Genomic DNA, 27,023 nt, shown 5'->3' with positions numbered 1-27,023 from the left:
CAACTCAGAGGATAATTGCGATGTTGAAACAAACCTTAACATGTTAAGGATAAAGAAGTCATTTTGCCTCTTTATAAGGCTTTGATAAGACCACACTTGATTATGTGCAGATTTGGTCTCCCGGGTTCTAAGGGGATAAAGAAGCTGTGGAAAGGTTGCAAAGAAGAGTTACAAAGATTATATCTGGATTATGGGATTTAGATTATAAGGACAGATTGTGAAAGAGGGGTGAATACAGACAATATTATATCCTATAATATTGTCTGTATTTCATCAGACAATATTATAGGATGTTGTCTGATGAAATTTTTCGTTATATGGAATGTGGGGAGAGAACATGGGGGCATGCATGGAAGTTGGGTTTGTTCATTCACAGTGAAAAAAGGGGTAAGAGCTAAGTTTTTCTCTCATAGAGCAGTGAGTGAGTGGAATAGTTTGCCTTTAGGGGTGATGAGTGCATCTAGTGTGAAAGAATTTAAAGGAGGACATAACAGCTGGTTTGTGTGATTTATAGCCCCCACTCAATGAGTTCTTGTTTTCCTGGAGGTCTCAGATAATAATAATGTTATTTAAGGACTTCAATTTTCTGTGGTAAATGATAACAACAGAAATCTTTATTAAAAAAAAAGTTCAAAAGCATAACTGACTAGAGATTTTCGTGCTACAGAGTTATTTTATATTACTCAACAGACACTGCAAGTATGGACTATCTTCATATTCTATTCCTTATGAAAATCCTTAATCAAATGACATACCTGAAACCCTCAGAAAAACTTAGCTATTTAAAAGAGTCATCCCATGGTTATAATGCATAGTGTATATAAGATGCTAGCCTGGTTGGCTTTCAAAGATGGTGATAACTGCAGTCCGACAGTTGAAGGGCTTGATATTTATTGGCATTATACAACATTACTATTTGTTAATTTTCTTGATAATGCCAGTTTTAGTTTTATTCTGCAGCATGGAGGGCGCTTATAAGTCAGATAACTGGGAGGATATATCCACTTGATCGTAGGAGAGCATATTTTACTCAAACCTGCCAGCAGATCACTAGGTGGGGATCTGCTGGCAGGTTTGTGTAAAATATGCTCCAGGTTCAGATAAGTCTTTTTGACTAATTGTTGATTTTATGTGTTGATGTGTAAAAGTTGCTGTATAAATTGTGTGCTTACAGTGTGTGTGTGTGTGTGTGCGCGCTTGTTTGCTTGAGTTTACGTATAAAATCTTTAAAATCAGAGCAAGGTATACTGACCAGCTTAGAGAGTAAGATGGCTGCAGCTTTGTACATGAATTTAATTTTGATTTTATGTATTTTGTGAAATGCGAGGTGTGATGTGTTCATTAGATTATATCGATAAGTTATGGATATTTTAAGGCAGATGGAAGGAGAGGGTGTGCAAAGTGAAACTTGAATGCAGAGTTGATGGCCAGTGATGCACCAGCAGCTGAGGGTGATAGTAACAGGAATGTAATGTACTGCAAAAGAGCAATACATATGTAAGAAGATTGAATGATGTGGTTAAGAAAGGGGACTTGGTTGGGAAGCCTGAAAATTACTATCCGATAATGTTTTGTCTTCTATAAGATCTTAGAAAGACTCATTTATTAACCATATAAGCTGAGTAATCAAAAAATATATCTCCATAGAATAGACTGGGTTTAAACAAGGGGCATAGTTGTGTAGACCAAGTACTCTTTCTTACAATACATATAGAAGTGGGTTTTCAAAAATTTTGAAAACATCTTAGCATTTTATAGACCTTGCATCTGCATATGACACTGTGTGGAGGCAGGGCATGCTTCTTAAGTTATTTCATATAATATCATGCAAAAAAAAAGTTATACTGTCTCCTTAACAATCTCCTAACCATTCACACCTTTCATATTTTCTCAAAATACTCTATAAGCTGACCCTATAGATTGAACAATGTTCTGGGGCCACCGTTCTTCAATGTGTAATTAGTGATTTGTCCTTTGCTGTTTCCAAGAAGTTTGCTTATGCCTGTGACCTGGCAATAGCATCTCAAGATCAACAACTAAAAGTGACAGAGGATATATATATATATATATATATATATATATATATTAACAAGAAATCTGGCTATGCTAAGTACCTATTTTAAGAACCAGAGATTGTGAACCTAAGTAAAACAGGTATCTTGTTTTCGCTTCTGTCATAAACAGGCCCACGAGAAACTCAAAATTGAGATGAATGGTCAAATTCCAAACTATAACCTAAACCCTAAATATTTGTGGGGGGGGGGGGTGGATCACATTTGACAGGACCCTGACATTCTGTCATCATCTTGTGATGCTTGCTGCTAAACTGGCATCCCAGTTTTTTCATTACGATGATGACAGAATGTCAGGATCCTGTCAAGTGATCCCCCCCCCCCCCAATATTTAGGGTTCAGGTTATAGTTTAGCGTTTGACCATTCATCTCAATTTTGAGTTTCCCGTGGGCTTGTTTATGACAGAAGCGAAAACAAAACACCTCTGTTTTATTTAGGTTTAGCCACAATCTCCAGTTCCTAAAATAGGTACTCGGCATCTCTAAATAGATAGCTAGATCTCTTGTTAATATATCTTCTGTCACTTTTGGTTGTTGATCATCATTGAGAAGCTTGCCAGCACATTGTGGGATCCCAGTGGAGGTGCTTCAGCGCACGCGCACCCACACACACACACACACACATCTAACGTCAATACCCAACTCAACACCAGCATGTGAATCATGACAAGAACCATCAAACCAGTCCCACTATGCTGCCTTCTCCAATTTTGAGCCATATCACTCCACTACATCTACGAGGTATGACAATTTAATTCCTGGAATGCACGTGACATGCTGTAAAAAAAAAAAAAAAAAAAAAAAAAAAAAAAAAAAAAAAAAAAAAATCTACATTCAGAATTATACATTCCTGGCTACTGTTGCCTTCAAAGTAGTCCCCTTGTGCATTTATACATTGGTTTAGACTGTGTTCTCATTTTTCGAAACAGGCCTGGAACTCTTTTTCCAGAATACTCTTGAGTTCCTTAATCACATCCTGCTGGATATCAGCGATGTAGAAAATCTTCATCCTTTTAGTGCAGTCTTCAACTTTGGAAACAGCCAGAAATCACAGAGAGCTAAGTAGGGTGAATAAGCATTATGACCTAATTTGGTAATCGATTTTTTGGCCAGAAACTCTCACGATGAGCGCACTATGGCTTAGCACATTGTTGTGGTGGATGATCCACTTGTCAGGCCACGATTCAGATCTTTATCTCCGAACAGAATCTCGTAATCTTTTCAGCACCTCTAAATAGCATTGTTAGTTGACCATTTATCCCTGTTCAATGAATTCATAGTGGACTATTGTGATCAAAGAAACACACCAGCATGGCCATGAACTGAAACACGACATTCATGCTTTTTTCAGACGTGGCGAACTCAGGGGTTTCCCACTGTATGCTCTGGCATTTTGTTTCGGGATCGTACTGGAAGCACCAGGTTTTGTCATCTGTAATTACTTTCGGAAACCTGCTTATTTGCAGAAAGATCAGTCACAACTTTAAGCCTCCACTGCTTCTGTTAATCTGTCAAGATCCTAGGCACAAACTTTGCAGAAATTATTCACATACCCAATTCTTCAGCCAAAATTACCCAGACCATTTCTTGATTTATTTGCAATTCATCAGTCATTAATTGCCCACTTAATTGTCTGTCAGACCGTATCAAATCTCTCACTCTATTCACATTTGCATCTTTTATTTTGGTTTTTGGCTCTCCACTTCTGGGGTCGTTGATCACATCTCGTCCACCTTTGAATCTCTTATGCCACTCAAAGACACTTGACCTTTTCAGAGCATCCACACCATATGCCACTTTCAACAGCTCCATCATTTCAGTAGCAGTTTTGCAGATTTTCATGTAAAATTTGATGTTAACACACTGCTCCAAATTTTGATCACACATTTTTATGCCAAAGTTTACATGCAGATTTCTATTTTTTTTGGAATAGCCAACTAGCAAATGGCTCTACTGGCTTGAGGTTGCATGCATGCATTAGTTAAAACATGTATAAAGACGATTACTCACATTACTCCAACACTAATAACTGCATAGACGATACTACATGGCCAATTTGGGAATTAAATTATCGCGCCTCATATACAGGAAGCAATTCCTTCAAAGAGAATATATATCCACAATTTCCAGTCCACACTGATTCTGTAAGAGGCGGGATGTGGCAGACTTAGATCTCATCATCTCCTCTTGAAAACTGCAGAACAGCTGATCAATGAGAGATTTAATATTTCCAATGCTTGGAAAGAAAAGTGGAACAATATGGTGACATCCTGTTTGACAAAGAAGTTATAAAGGCTCCAAATAGTTGACCATCTGGCTTTGATTTCCCTTGTTGTTCCTGGCAAACACTAAACTGCCTTTGAACTGGACAGGGCAAGAGTGCCATTTGCTTGCACTTCTGGGACAGCAATCCACTTATGACTTGTGACTGCAAAGCATCACTTCAGACAATGACTCGCATTATGTATGAATGCAGCTTACAAATCTTCCTTAGCAGCTGAGTGGTTGATGAATTTGGACATTTTTGTTTATATTCCTGCAATGGATTTTAGTGAGGAAGTAAAGGAATTATTTGAATTATCAGAGATGGCAGCTGACATAAAAGAAAATGTTTCTTGTTGAAGATTTAAACAGTAGAAATGAATCCTAGACATACAGAAATGTTTTGGGAAAATTTGGCAGAAAGAGCAATGCTAATAATGCCTGCTAATAATGGGTGGTGATACTCATATCACCACCCATCGCAAAATGGAGTCATTAACACCCTTAAAAACAGAGCTATAACAATTTGCTCTAATCAGCAGGCTCTTAAACAAGAATTAAAGATTATTAGCAATACATTTATAAATAATGGCTATAACAAAAATACTATTAATAAAGTTCTTCATAAAACTTCATCAAAAAAGAATGTAGATTACAATAAAACCATAGCCATCCCATACATTAAAGGGTTATCAGAAAAAAATCAATAGAATTCTACACCATTATAATCTCAATACCACTTTTAAACCACCTATAAAATTAAAAAACATATTCAACTCCTCTAAGGATCCTCTCCTCCCATTGCCACATCCTGAAGTTTATTGTATCTACTGAACCTGTAACTTACCTTATATTGGTGAAACTGGACGTACAATCCTTATACAAAAAAAAAAAAAAAAAAAAAAAAAAAAAAAAACATATAACAATTTTGGTGAAGCAGGCCTCTCAGATCACGCTCTCAACACCCTATACCAAATTGATTGGAAAAGTACCTGCTGTTTACATCATACAAAAACCTGATATGAAAGAAAATTTAAAGATGCCTGTTAAATTCTGATTAACCACCCTAATCTCAACAATAAATGTGGCATAAAAATTCCAAGAATTTGGATGGCACATATTCAGCCTACTTAGTATCTAGCATACTTTAGGACTTAAAGCAATTTTCAGCTTTTATTGGTAACTATTCTATACCAATTGGTTGAAATTTATATGTATAATCACAGTTTTTTTTATTTATATATATATATATATATATATAAACATGTTGCTCTCCAGCCCAATTTAATTTTGTAACCCAACAGATAATAATAGGACTCTAGCTTTGATCTAGTAAAGTTTTTTTTTTTTTTTTTCCATCAGATGGTCAGGCATAATTGTTGTAACGGTTAGTCAGTAACTTTAGCAAACCATGTAGATTGTAGTGCAGCTTGTTTCTCTGCATATATGTGTATACTCCATATGATGACCTTGATATGAAGGTTGAAATGTCGAGTGTTCATTTTGGTTTATATTAAACTAAAGTTTTGCTCTAACATGGTAGTTGTCTCCATAATGTATGGAGGTGTAATGTGTTTCTTCCTTTGCAAAACAGGCAAGCCAGCCAGAAGAGCACATTGCAATGGATAGTCATAGTCATAAATATCAGCTTATCATAATTCACTGTGCAGATAGGATTAACTGTTCTATTAGAGCCTTAAAAGAAACCAAATTACTTTGCTATAACAGGCCATTCAGTGTAACATTCAAGTGGAAGATGAAACATAGATTCATAGCTTTGCATTAAAAAAAAAAAAGTCTGAGTGGGGGGGGGGTTAAAACATTGTTTACGAAAAGGTAGCAGAGCCTTTAGGATCAGAGGTTAATAGCTCTGATTAATGTTAAGCATTGTCAAAGTGGTCAGGGTTGATATGTTGACACGTTCATATGGACTCTTTCTAAATTTAAATTTGCCAAGAAATTATTATTATTATTATTCAGGCCTCCATGGAGTCAAAAGCCTCATCGTGGGAGATCCTTCCTAAGAACATAAAGTCTGTCAAGACTCATCAAGGGCAGCCCCCCCCCCCCCTAAGAAACGCAAAGTCTATCATACTACTCCTTAAACTCATTGACCGTTCTCACTCCCACCACTCCATCAGGCAATGCATTTCACGGTTCAACCACCCTCCACACAAAGAAACCACTCCTTACCCTCTTGCTCACAGTTTCCTTTCGTAACTTCCAGGGATGGCCTCTTGTCATCACTCCTTCCTGCTGTTCAACCAAGCGAAAGAACTCCCCAGTGTCAACCCTGTAACCACCTCTCAACAGTTTAAAAGTCTCAATCATATCACCTCTCCTTCTATCCACCAAACTCTGCAGTCCACATTCCCTCAACCGATCCTCATAACTATGCTTGTACAGTCTTGAAACCATCTTTGTCATCCGTCTTTGTATCCTTTCCACAGTTAATTTATCCCCTTCAAATCCTGGGGATCAAATCTGAGAATAATAGTCCAAGTGTGGTCTGATCAGAGACTTATACAATGGAATGATAACCCTCTTATCTCTGCAGGTCAGTGTCCTTCTCATAATTGCAGCAATCCTCTGTGTTACCTTCACCACCTTTGCAATATGTCCCCTAAACTTCAGGTTTCTATCAATCATCAACCCCCAGATCTCTTGTCTCCCTTACTTCCTCCAGTATAACTCCTCCCATAGAGTATGCAGCATCCCATTGATGTTTCCCAAACCTCAAGACCTTACATTTTGCTGCATTAAAATGACACCCCCATTCATTTGCCCATCTGTCTAGCTTATTTAAATCCTCTTGCAGGGCTACCACATCTGCACTATTACTAATTATCCTTCCCAGCTTCGCATCATCCACAAACAACTGAATATCCCCTTGCAATCCACTGGCAATGTCATTGATATAAAGGTTAAACAATATAGGTCCTAGTACTGAGCCCTGTGGGACCCCACTTATAACCCTCTGCCTCCTTGAAACTGCTCCACGATACACAACTCTCTGATACCTATCAGACAGCCAATCCTGAATCCAGTTGACCAATCTGACATCCAGACCTATGTGCTGCAACTTAAATATCAGCTTATCATGTGGCACCCTGTCAAATGCCTTTGCTAAGTCTAAGAAAATTGCAGTATATGCCTTTCCCTCATCTAATGTTCTTGTAACTTTATTATAAAAGGCTAGCATATTGCTAAAACAAGAGCACCTTTCACAAATCCATGCAATGCATGGATTTGTGAAAGGGCACGAATTATATTCTTCATTATTATTTTATTCAAGTTAATGCATGTGAAGTATCTTCACAACTAGGCTATTTGTATATAGAGGCTATTGATTTCACAGGATAATGTGCTATGCATTATGGGAGGGTGAAAAGTAAAGGTGTGTTCATCCTAGAGTAGTTAGAGAGAGCCTATCATAATGAAAATATTGCATAATGTGGGTAGTCTACACCACCTATCCAAAAATTTGTTAAAATCTTTTGGAATGCTTCTGTCTAAATACAAAAATTGTCAGGCTGAACAATAAAAGTTCCATAATACAATATTCTAAGGAATTGTATTATGAAAATCGAAATTCTTTTCTCATTACTAACTGGTGGAAGGTCTTGGGGGGAAAAAAAGGAACCCGTTCTGTTGTAACAGAATGCACAACACATTACATGAACTGTTCCAAATAAGCTGGGCAACTGTAGAATACATCTTCTACTGTTTCCAATCTGTAACAATGTCACTGAATGGATCTCCGATGTTAAAGTACCTCCATTTGATAGCATTTACTGGAAAGATCCCTCCTGTTAGGGTATCATTGGAATTAGAGTAAATTATTTAACAAGGTGTTGCTGTTAGTACCCAACTGTAGAAGTTTATTATTATTATTATTATTATTATTAATCTCCATGGAGTCAGTAGACTCATCGCGGGAGACCCAAACTAGCAAAACAATATCTGTCATATCTCTTCTTGAATTCATTTACAGACGAAGAGCTCACAACTAAGTCAGGCAATGAATTCCACTCATTCACCACGTTAAAGATTTCCTTATACCAAGTTTTGGTGTTATTAATGGAAAGAATGTCAGTTCCTGAATGTTGTAGCAGTCTTAGATTCAAGCACAGAGTTGTTGTATTATTCGTGAACAATCTCAGCTCTTGGACCTAATCTCTAACATTTAACCTCATCAAACTCTCATTGGTAGCTGTAATCAGTGACAGGCAAAAATCTATCACCAAGCAGAACAACTTTACTTCTCAAAATTAAAGCCTAAAGACGAACATTATTCAAATGTCATTGGTGGGAGCCAGACCCAGAAGAGATACCAAGGTTTTTACTGCTACTATTATGATGGGTGAAGCATGTGCTTTTCATATTCCCTTTTGTTGTGGAGTTGTTTGATTATGGGTAATTTGTGAGCTTTACAAAGCCCTTTGGAGGCTGTGAGATTAGGTGAAATCATTGGATAGGAGAATGACATTTGGTTTTTTATGGTTTTAGTGATCTCTTTCTGTTGCTTGTTTGATAAGTTGATTTGAGTGCATGGTAACATTTGAGAAGTATTTTACTGCTATTGAATGAAGAAGGAAAGAGATATATGGGATGTTGGTATCAAGGTGGATCTCTTAATTTCTGATAAACCATGGAGCATCTAGTATCATACATAAACTTGTTTTGCACTCTGTAATCTTTGGATGTTGGATTTGGATGTATGGCTCCAAGTGGGCAAGGCATAAATAATTATAGGTCTTATTACTATCAGGTAGAGTAATAGTTTATTTCTTGTATTTAATTTGCTACATCGGGTTAATCATAGGGTGTAGTTGAGCAATAGCTTTAGATACTTTTTTACAGTTGAGTTTGACATGGTTAGCGAATCATCCTTTGTCCAGGTTTATGCCTAGATATTTTGTTTCCATTTGCCATGGGATTTTAGTATTGAACATATGAATATCTTCTTCTTTGTGGGATGCTAGCCTTCTGGTGAAGAGTATGGCTCAACGTTTTTTTTTTTTTTTTTTGTACATTCTCTTGAAGTCTCCATTTGGAAAACCATTTTTTCAAGGTGGTGGTGGTGCTATCTTGGAGTCGTTTGGTTACTAAGCAAGTAAGAAATCTTGTTAGTATCGCTGTGTCATCTGCATATAAAGCTATGATGGTCGTTGCAGGATTTTGAGGAATATCTATCCAGCGTGTAAATAGAGAATAAAAGCGGAACCAATAGGGAACCCTGTGGAACTCCAGCTGCAATTTTGCGCTGGGTTGATTTGATACCATTAATTTTAACTTATCATTGAGATATGATTTTAATTAATCATATCATTTTAGTTGGGATGTTTTGCTTCAATAAACTTATAAAGAAGTCTCTGATTCCAAATTTTGTCAAAAGCCTTTGCAGTATCCAGGAATACAGCACCTATGTGTTGTTTCCAGTTGTATCCTGTGGTAATGTATTCAATGAGTCTATGAATTTGCTGAACTGCGCTATGATTCCACCGGAAACCAAATTGTTCTTTTGGTATGATGTTTAATTTATCTGTTGCTTCTTGTAATCTGGTTAGGATAACTCTTTCTTCAATTTTTCCCTAAATTGGATAGTAAACTGTGTCATCTGCATATAAAGCCATGATGGTGTTCCCAAAACTACTAATGAACCAGTACTGCGGATTTTTCCTGGCTTATGTATTGGAATAACATCTGCAATTTTCCAGGGCAGAGGAAAATACTGCAATCTTAGTATCACATTTATGATGTTGACAAGGTGCATTATAGCTTTGTGTGGAAGAAGTTTGATGATTTTGTTAGTGACTCCATCCAGACCTGGTGCTTTTTTTTGTTATTAAGATGTTTGATGATACTAGTTATTCCAGTCAGAGTAGTTAGACTCATCATCTCCAGGTTGTTTGTGGATTGACTTAAGGTTCATCTGATTTATTGGTGAATCTTGTAAACAAAGTTGATATTTATGTTTTTGTATGCTGGACTGGACTGCACTACTTTTCAAGATTGCTGACAAGACTTTCAGCTTAAGATAAAGAGAAGGCTACTCAATATGGAATTTCCATATTGAGTAGCCTTCAGGACTGAGAGATGTGAGCTTGTTTTCCCACTCATGGTTTTGGTGGTTATTGAGAGCTTCTCTAACTTGGTTATTAAGTTTGTTTAGGATTTTTTAATATTGTGGAGCTCATGTATTGTGATACCTTTTCCAGGCTTTATTCTTATCCCTGATTAAATGCATGATGTTATTCTGGAGTCTGTTAGGTTTATAAGGAGATTTGGTCATGGTGACTGCTCTCATTGTGTTGTTGATTTGATTTGTGAAGTTGGTTATTGCTTCATCTATATCATCCTTTTTTATGGTATGTATACTGGATCAATATGTTGGGGTTTACTTTGGAAAATTTTTTCCAAGCTATGAAGGAATTAGGTAGGGTAAATTGTTCCTGAGTGCCTAATTTGAATAAGATTGGGTTGTGATCTAAAAACCTCATATACTTTCCATATACAAGTAGTAAAAAAAAGGTGTATAACCTTATTATTAAAATATTCTGGATCAGATAGTTGTAGAAAGTTTTTTTCACCTGATTATCATTTAAATTAAACTTGCCAAAAAATTATATTCCTGATTAATCTTTTATCCAAGTGTATATGGAAATATATGACTTTTATATTAATTCATCCTTGGTAAATATGACTTCTGCATTAATTCAATCATGGTATCTCTTTTGGATTCAGCTCCCACTAATTAGACCTCGATAAAGGTCAAAAGTGGTCTGGATAGTGGCCATTCCATAATGCATAGCATTATGCGCATCCAAAAAAGAAGTGTGCATTGCATTATAGGATATTAAGGCAATTGATGATGTCACCAGTTTCTATTTACAAGTAGCTTAGTCATGAAGATATTTCACATGCAAACTTTATTTGCTTATCCTTTGATAAAGGATTAATCAAGAAGGCAAATTTAATTTAATTTGTAAGCAAGTGAAAAAAACTTTCCACTGACTCATTCATTGATGGTTATTTATCCATTGTTGTTTTCTTTGATTTATTCAGCATTGATGTATGCAAGTACTTTTTTAAGTGAAGATAAGACATAAATAGTAGTCCTGTTAATATATCAACATTATGGTAAGTTATGTATGGAGATAATGAATAGAGGAATTTAAGATTTCGGTATGTTTTTCTTTCTTTCTAGGATGCTACTGTGGTAAATCTGATCGAGAGGTTCCTTGTACACCAGAAACAGCAACTTCTTCTCAGTTTTCATGTGGGCTTCCATGTGGTCAGAAGTTGGAATGCAGCAGTCATTTGTGTGAAGTAGTTTGTCATCCTGGAAGCTGTGAATTGTGTCGTTTTTTACCAGAAATACTAACCCATTGTCCCTGTGGGAAGACACAGTTAGAACTTCTAGAAGACACTGCTATTAGGAAAAAATGTACAGATGCTGTTCCTGTATGTGGTAACATATGTGGCAAGACTTTAATTTGTGGACCAAAAGGTAATATTATAGGGATGGAAGAAAAAAAAAAATGTAACTAATGCATACAATCTTGTATTTAAATTATACATATTTAAATTAACCATAGCTACTAGTTTGGTTTACATTGTTTTTTATGTTCCTTTTAATTTGCATTTACTAGCTTTCATATCTCCGTAATGCCTTGAAAAAGCCAGACAGTTTGCTGGCGAAACTGGTAGGTTTTAATAAATGTTTTCATTGTAAACTGGTCTGTATTAATAAAATTGTATTTCTAGTATACAATCTTGATTTGAAGATACAGTAAGTCACTTAATAATTTTTCATTTATTTCCAATCAAACTTAAGCACACCATGAATTTGTTTTGAATAACAGAAAAGCACAAACTTTTATTCAATTATGATGAAAAATATTATTCTAAACAGCTTTTAGGTGATTTCAATTAATTCAATTTAAGAATGTAAAGCATCTGCAAATACTTTAGCAATATCTCAACCATAATAGTGTATCACAATTATTTTCATAGTTGTCTCAGATGTGATAGCAAACCAGACACCAATAAAAAAAAAAAATAAATAAAAAAAAGTCTAAGATAAGGTAATATCTGGTCTTTGGAATATTGGCTGCCATATGCAGGACAATAAGTTAATAGTAGTGTTATGGCTGTTGTCCATGATTTTCATCAGTTCTGTGGTTCTTATTTCTTCGGGATTAACACTGGTAGGAAAGATCTTCAATATAAGAGATACGTCTACTAATAATGACACACGTAGAATTTGGTGTTCTTTTTCAAAAGCATTCTGACTTATGTATTACCTATATTTGTTATTAAGAAAAATCTGATGTCTGACACTATCTCTTATTGATTGCTCAGCTAATTGGCTGTGAGTGGATAGTACTCTGCTGTCTGATCAGTAGGTTCTGGATTTGAATTCTACTGTAGGCATGGATGTTTGTTGAATGTCTTTAGATGGTAGATTAATTTCATTGCCTTATGTTAAGACTACTATCCTGATTTTTGAAGGCCTTGAAATAACTTGAAAAAAAAAGTTTTACGTTTGTTCTCTAGAACAGAGTGTCTGGATTATCTAATCCTTTTTCCATCCATGGTATTAATGCTCTGTAGGTTACAACTTCTCATGAGTGGAATTTACATAAATATCCTAAAATATTTTACATAAAAAAATAAAATTATATATTACTAAAATATAGAGCCAAAAGGCTTCATTTTGGCATACATAGATATTAAAATAGAGGGTATTATGGATCTAGTTGTATTTCATAGCCAGATATAAAAGAAACTTAGTTTCAGAAATTTAACAGAGCTTATGAGAATATAACCCTCATCCAATCCTTCCTCATAGGGCACCTGTTCTTGGTGCAGGAGACCTCCCAGTGATGGTACTGGCCCTTTTCGTTATTCCTCTTTTTCTTTGGTTTTCTTCCTATATTATTCTTTGCTCTACTTTTCCTGAGTCTCTTTTACTATCCTGTCTTCCAGATGACTATCACTGGGATTCAATGCTTGTTTGCCATGCAGTACAACTCATGGACATCTGGAAAGAGGAATCCTGGTAGTCTTGCACTGCTTTTGACAAGATGAGTGGTCTTGGATGGCCCACCCAGGATCATTCTGCTAGTGGCCTTGCCTGCAAGAGTTAAGGGTATTGCAGCAAGTCTCCTTCTCCATGTGTTCAGAGACAGGACCCAATGCTTGCTCTAGTACCCATACAGCACCAAGGGTAGTCTTGGCATTCCACTCCTGAGCACAGTTATTGCTTGCTGGAGAGTGGACATCCAATTGTGGCTCCATGGTGGGCAGGGAGCTTCGTGCTGAACTAAACTCCTTCTGAGAATGAATATTCTCTCTTCCTTTTGTTTATCAGGAGCCCTTAATAACCCCATGTCACAAAAACCATAGAAACATCAACAGAAAATCAGAATAAGAGGCAACGAACCTCAGAAGCTGCAATTAATACATAACTTTTCTTGAAAATACATTCAACAGGGGAATGTCCTCTAGGAAAAATGTCACCCTTCTTTATCCAGAAGGGTTGGCTCAATCTCCAATGTCCATAAAGAAGCTTCATTCAGGGGATATTGAAGCATCAACTAAGACACAATCAGAAAAGCTATGCAGTAGCTTTTCTGATTGTGCAGCAGTTTGTGGGAGTACCCAATTATGGTTACTTCCACAAAACTTTAAACTTCATTTAAATTTCAAACAGTTCTTAATAATGTATCTGATGATGCCACATCAAAACTTCTTCAGAATTTCAGTAAAAACACTTTATGCTTAAATATGTAATACATAAAATAAGCTTAGGCATTAAATTTCTCATTGTTCTTCTTTCCCTAGAAAACTCCATTATTACTACAATGCATACACTAAAATGTATGCATTGTAGTAATAATGGGATAACAGTGAGATTGAACTTACTCACTATAACCATTACTGAACAGACTTACCCAAATCCCATAGCATCATTTCTCTTATGAAGTCGCTATAGCAAACATTCCACCATAACGGACTATTCTTTTGAAAACAGACTGTAGAAAATCACCTTATCCAGCATTAAAATTCATTGTACTGAGTCAGTTTTTCAGCAGGCAGTCTTCAGAAATACTACGAATTAAAAATTATTTTTTCTCTCTCTCTCTCTCTCTTTTTTTTTTTTTTTTTAAATAGTTACAAAGCAGGAGACTTTCATTAAGACTTCTGATCCAATAATGTCCTCTTCTTAAATACACAGTATCATTTACAAGACTCCTTGCTTAAATTACCTCATCATCCATGGATTTTCTGTGATGGTCTTTGTTATCAAAAATATCATAGAAAGATGAGGAGGGGACTAAATAATCCAGCTTCTGAATTGTGCCTTACCTTACATAACAGGATATAGTGAGGTTTCATCTAAATAAAATTACCATTTTGGACCAACGTTATTTATCTTAAAAAAAAAAAAAAAACGAAAAATTCAAATTATTATAGAAAATAATATCATTGCAGAACAATGATACATTTTTCCCCCTATCTGAAATATCTAATCGTAATACATATTTCTCTTCCAGACTGTGTTCATTTCTTTAGATCTGTGATTTATATGCATTTGAGAGTTCTGTCATGTGTGTAATAATTATCTTCTCACATGGATCAGTTTTGATAAAGACTGAAAGGTCTATGTCAACTGCAGCCAACTTGCTTTCTTTAAATTTTTTCTTTAAGGTTATGCTTACCACTTATCTTCACTTGTGTGCTATCCATTTATTTTGTTAAGGATATTTTCCGATGTTCATTTGATTTGTCATTCATGATATACTGAACACTTGCAACACAGGTCACAGTATTTTTATAGAATGTGATATGCAGAAGACAAAGCTGAACCTCTTTCCGAACTGAAAACCTGTCTTTTAATACAAACATATAATATTATTAGCATCAGACCTCTACGGAGTTAGACTCATTGCAGGAGGTCCCTCTCTCTCTCTCTCTCTCTCTCTCTCCCCCACAAACACGCACTCACCAATGTTTTGGGCAATGCATTCCACTTGCACCACTCTCTCCATACAAAATAGCCTAGTTGTTACCTCAGCCCTGCTTATACTCTCCTTATACAGCTTCCAGGAATGGCATCTTGTTCTCCCTTGTTTCTATCCATTCCATGAAAGATCTCATCTACATTAATCAGGTAATAACTCCTTACCAACTTATGTCTCGATCATAACCCCCCCCCCCCTTCTTTCCACTCATTCCAGAGACATGAAACCACCTTAGTCAGTTGTCTCTGAACCATTTCCAGTATCTCTTCATCCTTTAGAAATGTGATCAAAGGCTTATACAATGGAATCATAACATTCTTGCTTTTACTTGTCAGCGTCCTCTGCATCATTGCTATAATATACTGTGCTGACCTTCTCACTGTCACCCCAGATCCCTCATTCTCTCCACCTACTCTAAATATTTCCACCAATCTTATATTCTGCATCCAATCCCTGCTTCCCTAATTTTAAAACTTTGCACTTTGCAACATTGAATTGGCAACCCATTCTCTGCAAGCAGTGTGAAAAAATTGCCTATTCAACTTTGTTTGTCAACAGTTGCCACTGGACTAATACAGACTCAAAGTTAGTCTGTATTATCCAGTGGCAGAACAAAGAATAGGATTAACTTTAGCACTAAACTTTATCTAATAATGGCAGTCCACTGCAAAGTTTGTGGAGATATACTTATTGACATTACATCTGTTATGAAATGTGTGGATAAATAATACAAAAGTAGTTATTTTTATTGTGCTGGTCTCAGTGAAAGCCAATTTAACAAGCTCTCTAAAGACAGAAAACAAAACTAGAAATGCGCTTTGTGCAAATTCGGCAAACAACAAAGACCTACTCAATGTTCGTTCAAAACCCTTTGTGCCACAACAGACGCCCTTCCAGTGATAACCAACACCTGCCAGTAACTTCTCCCAGGGGGTGATGGCTCATGCATTCCAGATGTAAGTAACATGGACAATATATGTATTATATATTTAATGGGGATAATGAAAGAATTAAAAAAGAGGTCAGTTACTTAAGAATTATTCTTGTTGAGGGGCTTATACGCTGGTTAAACATGATAACTAATAATTAAGGAATTGACAGCGTACACTAGAAATATAAATTAAATAAACTTTAATATATACTTTCCGATATTTCAGCAAACGTCACGTTGCCATCTTCTTGGGAACTTAATACAAAGACACGTGCACACAAGTACTACATAACAGCAATTGATAACTGAAGCTAGGAAGCTAACGTTTTCCCAAAGTCCTGATGGTGCCCCCTGGCGGGCTATATTGGTAGTTCTTGGCCTTTGGGCTGAAGTTCTTCTGATAAATGTTTCCCAAATTTGGGGCAGTCTCATGCATCCAAATTTGTTGAGGTTTGGCTTGTTCCTAAGGGCTGAGGCTGATTCCATGAATAGTCTTTCATATTTGAACTTGCTGCGGTGTATTACTGTGGCTTTTTTCCATCTTATTCTGTGGCGAGTATCCAGAGAGTGGTCTGCAAGCCCAGAGTGGCTGTACTGGTGAAATCGGATGTAATCCTTGTGTTCTGAGATTCTGATATTTGCTGTCCTGCCTGTTTGGCCAAAGCAGGACAGTTTACAGCTGCAAGAGACCTGGTATACACCAGGTAGGTCTAGGGGAAGTGGTTGGTCTTTAATGGAGTGGATAAGGGATGCCAATGACTTAAGAAGTTTGACAGAATATAACTCAAACAAAATAGGTGACTTTTTGGGCTATCATTGCTGGCCTGACACAAGAAGTTAAGGAATTTAAAACAAAAAATGTTGAACTAGAAAATGTAAATATGGAGTTGCATTGAGAGCTTTAAAAAAATCATGAAAAAGTGGATGACTGAATCAACAAGCAATTAGCTCAGACCTGGAAATTGTTAGTGTTCCTCATGAGCCATGCAAAAATATGCATGAAATAGCAAAGAAAATTGCACATAAAATCAAGATTAGCTATAGTGAAGATAATATGGAGACTATACATAGTGTTCCTAGTGGGCAGAAAAACAGTGCAGCCTATCATTATAAAAGTTAAAAGCATAGCGATCAGAGACAAATGGCTGGACGGACACAAAAATATGAAATATAGACTAAGCACAGTTGATATATGTGACAATTTTAACGATAACAAAATATATCTAAACGAGCTCTTGACTGGAAACCTAAAAACATCTAGTGTTTATTGCAAGCAATGTAAAAGAGAAGTACACTACCTACAAATATCTCTGGATCAAACAAGCCAAACTTTTCATGAGAAGAGACAATACATCAAAAATATGGTGGATCAGATGTGAAGAAGAAGACTTGTGTGGACTCTAAGAAAACAGTGAATAAAAAAAAACTGACTCATGAACACCAATGACAGATGAGTATAACAACTGTGATGTCACTTTCATAAATGTGTAATATGTCATGATTTAGTAGAATTAAGAAATTTTTCTCCTCAGACATTGAATATTTTGCATATAAATATAAGAAGTATTCGAGATAAATTATAATACATAGAATTATTTCTAGACAATTTAAACTATTTGTTAGATATTAACAGAAATCTGGGTTAAAATGAAGTTGATTTGTACTATTTAAGTTAAATTGTTAAAAATTATTATAAATGTAGAAATTATAACAAATCTGGAGATGTAATTATCTGTATTCAAAACTCAATATCTGTTAATAGCATTACTAACATATAATGAAAACAGCTGAAAATGTCAATTTATATTTAGAACATCATAATATATATATATATATATATATATATATATATATATATATATAATGGCTGAATATAGATGGCATTGCTACGCAGAGTCTCCAACTTTATACAAGAATTTGAGTGTAGTCTAGATGAGATCAGATGTGACAGTGTTCTCATAATTGGGGATATGAATATTGACCGACTTGCTGATGAATAGTCCTCTCAAGATTAGATTTACTTGCCATGCATGGACTTGAACAATATATTAATGTCCCCACAAGAGAAATCACGTATTGGGAGAACTTTAAGTAGAAATAAAATCCAAGTAGCAGTTCTGTGCCAACCTCTCGCAGATCACTTCCCAGTTGGTATTAAAGTGCTTGCAATTACAGCATAGAGACAGTACAACCGAAAATATTCCCTGCACAACAATTGACTACAGGGTATTGAAGCATAACTTGAGCACTCTCTCTCTTGGGAAGAGATAACGATGGAAACAAATATTGATACCTCATATCATAAATTTATTGAGATATTAAACAGTAAAATACCAGACTCAATTAAAGTTAAAATAATAAACAAAATGAAAGAAACCGATCTTTATCTATTACCTTTTAATACCCTCATAATCAATGTTATGAACACAGTTTCAAGTACTATAGAAATCTAATACACTATACATTAAAAGAAAGTAAAAACGAATACTACAGAAATGAATTCCTAAAATGCCAAAGAAATTCCAGAAAACAATGGAAGTTTGTGAATTAATTAATCGGCAAAGATATACACAAACAAACCCTTCCCATACTTAAAATCAATTGGAATAGAGAAATTGAAGACAGAGGATCAGCTGAAGAATTCAGTAATCACTTTGCCACAGTCAGTGAAAGCATTCTGAAAAATGGTCTTCCCCTCTCCCCTCCCCTGAATTGCACACGCAAAGAATTGATAACTCCATGTATCTTTTCCCCACTTGTTTTCACAAGTGGGGAAAAGATACATGGAGTTATCAAGTATTATGAAGTGTTATAGCTACCCTAAAAACAACCAAAACTTCAGGATATGATGGTATTAAACTAGAATTGTGAAAGAATGTCAAATGTACATTATAGAATCCCTAATGCACATTTTTCACTTCTCACTGATGAGAGGCACGTTTCCATCAGATTTTACGAAGGCCGTAGTTGTACTGATTTACATAAAGGAAACAAAAATAACTTGAAAAAGTTAGACTGATCTCCTTTCTACCAGTCTTTTTAAAAATATTAGAGAAATTGGTAAAAATTAGGCTCATGAAATTTTTGGACAAAAAACAACTTCTTTTCAAAGAATCACGGGTTCAGGCAAAAGTTGAGCACAGAACATGCTCTGCTGAACTTTACAAACACAGTTTATATCTCCCTAGATGAACATAGACTAACATTAGCAGTATTTTCAGATATACACAAAGCTTTGAAACTGTATCACATGAAATTTTAATAAAAAAGTTAGAAGGCATAGGAATATGAGGTACTGCTCTAAAGTGGTTCAAAAATTACTTGAATGCCAGATCACAAATTGTAAAAATAAACAACAGATATAAATAAACAAATACAAGGATACTGCAATGTGTAATAAATACACCATACTAACTATCCCTTAGATATTTATACACTTATCGGGTATTGCTATTCATAATAAACAATAAAAAATGCTTTCCTTAGTAGACATAAGGGCCTAAAATATATAGTTCCTAAAGCATATAAAGAAGCAACACACAAACATTATACTTATTTAGCACCAAAAATATTCAATACACTACCTTTAACAATTAGAAATGAAACTAACCCAAACAAATACAAAACTCTAGTGGAAGGATATTTATTTTCCCACAGAAATGAGGAAGCTCTGTTCAAAATAATTGCATAAATGATTGTTTTAGTATATTTGTATTAAAAAGATCCAGTTTCATGTGTAATATGTAAAAAATTTAAATGCTATTTAACTACTTTGTTTTATTTTGTTCCAAAACTTAATTAATATTATGCAATTTTCTCTGTACATATTAGCACGTCTTGTGTGATTTTATTATATTATAATATGTATATTATATGGATGTACATATGTGTATATAATAATGATGCATTACAGAACTTTTTGTAACTTTATGCATAGCGTAACCTGGATGAGCTGTTGCTCTTAAGGTTACACATATGATTATTCAAAATTTTGTACTATAATATGAAGCTTACAATAAAATAAATCTATCATTCAAGTCCTCTTGTAAGGCTACAGCATCTGTCCTACTCCTCATAGTTCTTAACTTTATATGATCTACAAAAAAAAATTGCATTGCATATCGAAATGCATGTCTTTCCAAATATCATTTACAAACAGCTGTGACCCCAAAACCAAATTCTTGGGGCACACCACTAGGAACTTCCCCTTCTGTGATATCTCTCTTTCTCTCTCTCCCCATGCACAACTTGCAGATACCTATCAGGCAGCCAATCTCTAATCCAACACACTAATCTTCTCTCCAATCCTATCTGCTCCAGTTTAATTACTAGCTTGTCATGTGGCAGTCTATAAAAGGCCCTTGCAAAATCTAAATATTGCACTATGTATGTATGTCCAATACAATCTTCACCTTGTTATAATAAGTAAGTAGATTGCTAAAACATGATCTTCCTTTCACAAACCATGCTGTCCATCAAAGAGAAGGCTAGTCTCCTCTGTTGTCAACCCATTTCTGAATATGGGTCCTCACTAACCTCTCTAAGGCCACAACTCTAGACAAAAACAGATTGGCTTATAGTTTGAAGCCTTAATCTTATCCATTTCCTCTATAAAGCCTAACAGTCTTGTCTTCTGTCTGCTCCTCTGAAACATGACTCAGTCTAAGACTAGTGTTAAAAAGATACTTCAGAACTGTTGTTAACTCCTTGGACCATTGCCTCAAGACATGGTGATATACCCATCATCCTACATCCTTGTCAACGTTAGGTTTACTCAAACCCTCATATAGTTCTGCATGATGTTACATTCACAAGGATGAAATACTGTTATGAGTTGATCGTTTAACATGTGATTTGTATCCTTCTCAGTGGCTATCATTGTAGCTTTTTGCCAACTTGTATCATTTTTCCAAAATCATTTTCTTCTATGGTCATGTATTGAAAGAATTCCCTAGGATTTTTTTTTTAACCTGATTAGCTCAGTGGTGCTCATACTACACTTCTGCTACCCTTACAAGGCAAGTCACCTTTCTCATCTGCTCTTTGTTCCTCCCATGGAACTGACTGGTGAAATCCACTTACCTTGTGCTGCCTTCCAAATGACATGTAAGCTGTCTCCAGAGTTCGTCATAATCACCAGCCTTGTAGTTCCACTACAGATGGGAGGAATGGTGAGAATTTGTGTGTAAAAGCAACAAAGTTATGAAGTAATTAAAGGAGTGGACTTGTTCCAGGTGATGATTCTCTATTTTTATTATGTGTTTTTGTTGGTTTCTAGATATGATCATTGTTTTAGTTTTATTTATATTTATGGTCATATTCCTTTTCTTTGTTTCTTCATACCAAATGTTGATATTGTACTGGGGATCTTCAGCTGTATTTGCTAAAATCACTACATCATCTGCAAAAGCCATGTGTGAAATCCTGGTTTCTTTCAGTTTCCTGTATCCTAGGTGGAACTTTTTTGTTTGGCATGCCTTTAAAATTTCATCCATTACTATGATGAAGAGAAGGGGGCTGAGGATACAGCCTTGCCTCACTCCTACATTTGTTTCAAATTCTTTTGATCTATTATTACAGGTTCTTACATAATTTCTGTTACTTTTGTAGAGGCTTTGTATGGCTGCTATTAAGTTATCTTGTATCTTGTTTTTCTTTAATGTTTGCCATATTAAGTGTCTGGGAACTCAGTCAAAGGCCTTCTCAAAATCTATAAAACATGAATGTAGTTCTTTTCCATATTAGAATGTTTTCTCTGATATTTGTTAAGACTGAAGATAAGATCCTGTGTGCTTCTATTTTTTCGAAAGCCATATTGCATTTCATCCAGTGTATCTTCTATTTGATTCCTAAGCCTCGCTTCTAAAATATAGACACATAATTTTCCTGGAACACTTAAAAGCGAAATTCCTCTATGGTTTTCACATTTGTCTCCTTTCTTAAATATAGGGATTATTATAGCTACTTCCCAGTCTTTGGGTATAAATTTTCTTTTTCCATACAACATTGAATAGGTGTAAAAGAAATTTTATTGCTTTCTTTCCTAAATTCTTTACCATTTCTGGTGTTATTTGATCATGGCCTGCTGATTTGCCCAGTTTTATTTTATTTATTGCTGCTAACAGTTCATTTGCATGAATTTCTTCACTCTGATCTTCTATTTTGCTTGCGTGTCTTGTCTTAGGGTTCTATTTTTTCCATGTCCTGCATCTTCCAATATTTCTTGAAAATACTGTTTCCATCTTTCCATGATGTCTTCGGAATTTGTGAATAACTTTCCATCCTTATTTTTGATAAACTTTATGGGGCATTCTTTCTCTGACCCCATTTTAAAACATTATAGAAGAGTTTCTGGTGTCCTTTAAAATTTTGTTCTAAAGTATGTCCAAAGTCTTCGCAGCATTTTCTTTTCTCTTCTTTCACTAAGGGTTTTAACTTTATTTCTTTGGTTGTTGTATAGTTCTCTATCAACCTGCAGCTTTGATGTTATATATCTCTTCCATAATTGCTTTTTCTTTTTAATTTCTTCTTTTAGTTCTTCAGTCCACCAAGGTGTTTTATGTTTCTTCTGTTTATTATTTAATGATACACCACAAATTTCTTTGCTTGTTTCTAGAGGTGTTTTGAACCTGTACCATAGGTTTTCTACATCTTGGTCTTCATATATCTCTTTTTCTACTTCTTTCATCTTCTCTTCTATTTTACTGTTATAATCAATGGCTATTTCTGCTTTCTTTAGTTTGTAGTTCTTTATCTTAACATTTATTTCCATGCTACTTTTTCTACATTTTTTAACTTTTATTTTATGGATTGTTTCCAATACTAATAAGTAGTGGTCACTGCCTATTTCAGGACCTTTATAGACTCTTGCATTTTTTGTATACTTCCAGTACGATCTGCTTATGATAGCGTAGTCGATTATAGATTTTTCGTTTCTACTGGGCTCTTCCCTGGTAAACTTATGGATTTCTTTATGCTTGAACATAGTATTCGCTATCACTAAATTATTTCCAAGGCAAAGATTTATTATTCTTTCTCCATTATTATTCCGGGTTATTTCTCCTTGTGATCCCAACACTTGTTTCGTTTCCTCATCCACTTGTTTCCCTACCTAGCCATTAAGGTCTCCTAGTAGTATGATATACCCTTGAACTTCTTCAATTGTTTTTTGTAGGAGTTCGAAGAATTCATCTTCAATTTCTTTATTAGCATTAACGTTTGGGCCATATGCAACAATTACAGTGAATACTTGGTTGTCTGATTTAAAATCTATAGTGATTGTCAACAACCTTTTGTTTATTAGTTGCCATTTAGTAATATATTCTTTGAGATCTGTTTTAATTATGCAAGCTACCCCTTGTTTTCCCCATTCCCTTGGGTTTACCCCAAATAGAAAAGTATATGCCCATCTTTCATTTTCTGGCAACCTTGAACCTTGCTAGCAGATCCAATCTTGATTTTTTAAATTCATCTATTAATTCGTTTTCTTTTCCATGTAGACTTTTAACGTTCCATGTTCCGTATCTCATGTACCTTTTTCCTCGCTTTGTTGTTAACCATTTAGGCAGTTCGGCTATCTTTTTGTTATTTCTTTTAATGGGTGAAATTTTTGGGTCACTCCCTAAAACTAAAATATGCAATGCTATCATTTAAATAAAATTCTGTTAGAAATAGTAAACTGAAAAAAAAATATTCATTATGATGCAAAATTCAATATTAAAGTTTATTTTTAATTGTGTCTCGATGTTTGAATAACAAGCTGTCAAATATGAACCATCAAATAAATAAAGGTAAGTTGCTCTCTTAATGCAGTTGAAGATCACCCTGTATGTTTTGCTGATGCCTCCATGTTTGCAAAGATGCAATTCAATAATGTCCACAATGGACCATCTAATGGAAACTAGCCACTCGCTGTTGATTGTGGGTTGACTACTGCTTGCATTTTCTCAGCCCTGAATTCTGAAGCTGGTTGCACAGATGCAAGTACAACCATCTCATTAAATATTAGGTTAAAATTATATTCTGAAAAATTTATTTTTAATGTGTTTTCTTTACCCTACTAAAAATGCCTTTTTATGCAAATATGGCAGGGATCTCAGGTTATTTGGCTATTATAAAAGGGGTCATGACTCGAAAAAGATTGGGAAACGCTGTTCTATGCTATAGTTAAATTGCACAGTTGATGTAATATCAACTCATTGTTCTGAAGTAATTTTAAATTAATAATGTTTCAAATTATTTATCCTTATTTTCAAATGATGCACATGAACAGAAGATGTCCTTGAAACTATAAGCTCTTTAAAAGAAAAAAAAAAAGATGACAATGAATCGATATGTGTGCGAAGGTTTCTGTGGTTCAGTAGTTCGAGAGATAGATTCCGGTATTGATATATTATTGTTATTACAGTCAACTCCATGGGGTCAATACACTCATTATGGGAGGCTAACTTAACTAGTAATGTGTTGAACCTTGAGCATATTGAACCTTGAAATCATTTACATTCCCCACATTCTGTCAGCGCATTCCACTTGCCAATCACTCTCCATATAAAAAATCTACTCCTCACACCCTTCATCATATTTTTTCACAGCTTTCAGATATGGCCTCTCATTCTTCCCATCTAACCCTCCACTCTTTCTATAATCCCTTTCATATTAATCTGATAAAATCTCTTAACTAACCTTCAGGTTAGTTAAGAGATTTTATCATATCCACCACCTCTTCCTATCCACCAAACTGGGAAGTCTGAAAGCTGTGTAAAAATATGATTCTCTCAACTACTCTATACATAATCAACATTCCAGAGTCCTGATATTAATTACAGCAGGTTGGTAATGTTCTAAATTTTCATTTTTGAACTGCAGAATTTTTATAATTTAGTAGAAATGTGTACGTGCACAACTTTATTAAAATGCATAATGTTTGTAAATTTCTTTGTAGATGAACACCACAAATGTCAGTCACTTTGTCATGTGGGTGAATGTCCAGCATGCCCATTAGTCACAGCAGTCAAGTGTCGATGTGGCTCATTAACTAAGGAGGTTGCCTGTATTGATCTTGGTTCGTTGGCAGAATTTCTATGTGAAAAACGATGCAATAAGAGAAAAGAATGTGGTCGTCATAAATGTCTGAATACTTGCTGTATTAATACAGATCATAAATGTGAATTGACTTGCAGTAGAAAATTGACATGTGGCCTTCACCTATGCCAAGAACTTTGTCATAAGGGTAATTGTCACTCCTGTTGGAATGTTGGTAGGTAAATGCTATTTTTCTAATGAAAAGTTTCAAAAATTATTTGCTCCATTCTCTTAACGAAATTATAATTTAATTACTATACAGCAGAACTGTGTAAGGTCTATGCAGTTAGCCTAGTGGCTGTGCGCTTCGCAACCATATGCCTGGGGAAGGAGTGTCCTAGGTTCGATTCCTGTCGGTTACGTGAGGAGCTGAAGGATCTTCCTCAGCCATAGCCAAGTTAGCCTAGTCTTGGGCGTTGACTGTAGGGTTTTTTGTCCCAGTTTATCCTGTGGTTTTTCATCCCACAAAGCAGGCAAACTGGCCTTGAGAACTCACATTATGGACATAGGATACTACCAGGGTTCAGCCCTGTTGTATCCTATGTCCATAATGTTGAGTTCTCAAGGCCAGTTTGCCTGCTTTGAGGTCCGATGATAATGGTCATAAGGGTAATAATTTTTTTATTTAACTAACCCTTGACACCGCAAGGTAAAAGAGGGATAAGGATGATGAGATGAGAACTGTAGTAATTAAATTATAATTTTTAGGATAATTTATCATTTAAAATTGGGAATAAAAAAAATTGACCATGAAAAAATATTATATAAATATTAACTGGGGGGAGGGGGAGCACTCACTTGAACATTGTTGTTCCAACTGATTATGATTCTTTTCCCACATGCATTGAGGATTTAAGATCATAAGTACATATAAAATAAATTATCAATATAACTAAGCTGATGCTTGCTTGCTTATTTGCTCACAGGATGGGCCAAGGTATCATATCTCTCTCTCTCTCTCTCTCTCTCTCTCTCTCTACTCTCCAGCTGACTATGGGTTCAAATTCCATTGTGATTTATGTTTGTGAAAGTTGTATTAAATTTTATTAAAATTAATGGATATTTGCAAGCTATTTCATAATGCACAAAACAGTTGCCCTGTTCTGGCTGGGTAAAATTTGGTACCTAATATTTTAAAGCTGAGAATGTTGTGCACTCTATTTTGATTTAAAATTAGACCATTTTTAGCTTTTAATTTTTCAGGAAATGACTTATACTAGAATATTAATTATCAAAAACTTTAATACTTTCCTATATTTCAACAATGTTACATTACCATCATCAGGGATCACAAAAATAATTATGTGCATGCAGGCACTAACACTGAGCAAATGAGGCTGGATAAAGGCAATAGAAATAGTACTAAACAGTGCCCCCCCCCCCAGTGGGCTAAATTGGGTTGTTTTAGCTATTGGGCTGACATTCTTAAAGTGTATGCTTCCCAGATTCAAGGCAGTCTCATGCACCAAAATTTGTTCAGGTTTGGTACTGATCTGCCTCAGTTTTTTAAAGCTGAGGCAGATTCGATGAATAGTCTTTCATACTTGTATTTGCTGCGATGTAATAGAGTGGCCTTCTTCCAGCATACCCTGTGATGGGTTCAAAGCATGGTTAGCCAGTCCTGAGTGGCTGTATTGGTGTAGT

At 35.3% G+C, this 27,023-nt stretch overlaps 1 protein-coding gene across 3 annotated transcripts in view; it reads left to right on the top strand.

Moving 5' to 3' along the window:
- Positions 1–27,023, top strand: part of LOC150100074 (transcriptional repressor NF-X1-like) — a 222,136-nt gene that overhangs the window by 94,466 nt on the left and 100,647 nt on the right. For all 3 annotated transcript variants that reach the window (XM_090403287.1, XM_090403285.1, XM_090403286.1), the window contains exons 6-7: positions 11,545–11,847; positions 25,240–25,554. In XM_090403287.1, the coding sequence (XP_090259413.1) occupies positions 11,545–11,847; positions 25,240–25,554 (618 nt within the window). The remainder of the gene's footprint in view (positions 1–11,544; positions 11,848–25,239; positions 25,555–27,023) is intronic.

Source organism: Typopeltis vanoorti, chromosome 13, assembly GCF_054136105.1.
Source record: "Typopeltis vanoorti isolate ZY-2024b chromosome 13, IOZ_Tvanoo_1.0, whole genome shotgun sequence".
NCBI lineage: Eukaryota > Metazoa > Arthropoda > Arachnida > Uropygi > Thelyphonidae > Typopeltis > Typopeltis vanoorti.
This window is presented reverse-complemented; position numbering and strand designations above follow the sequence as displayed.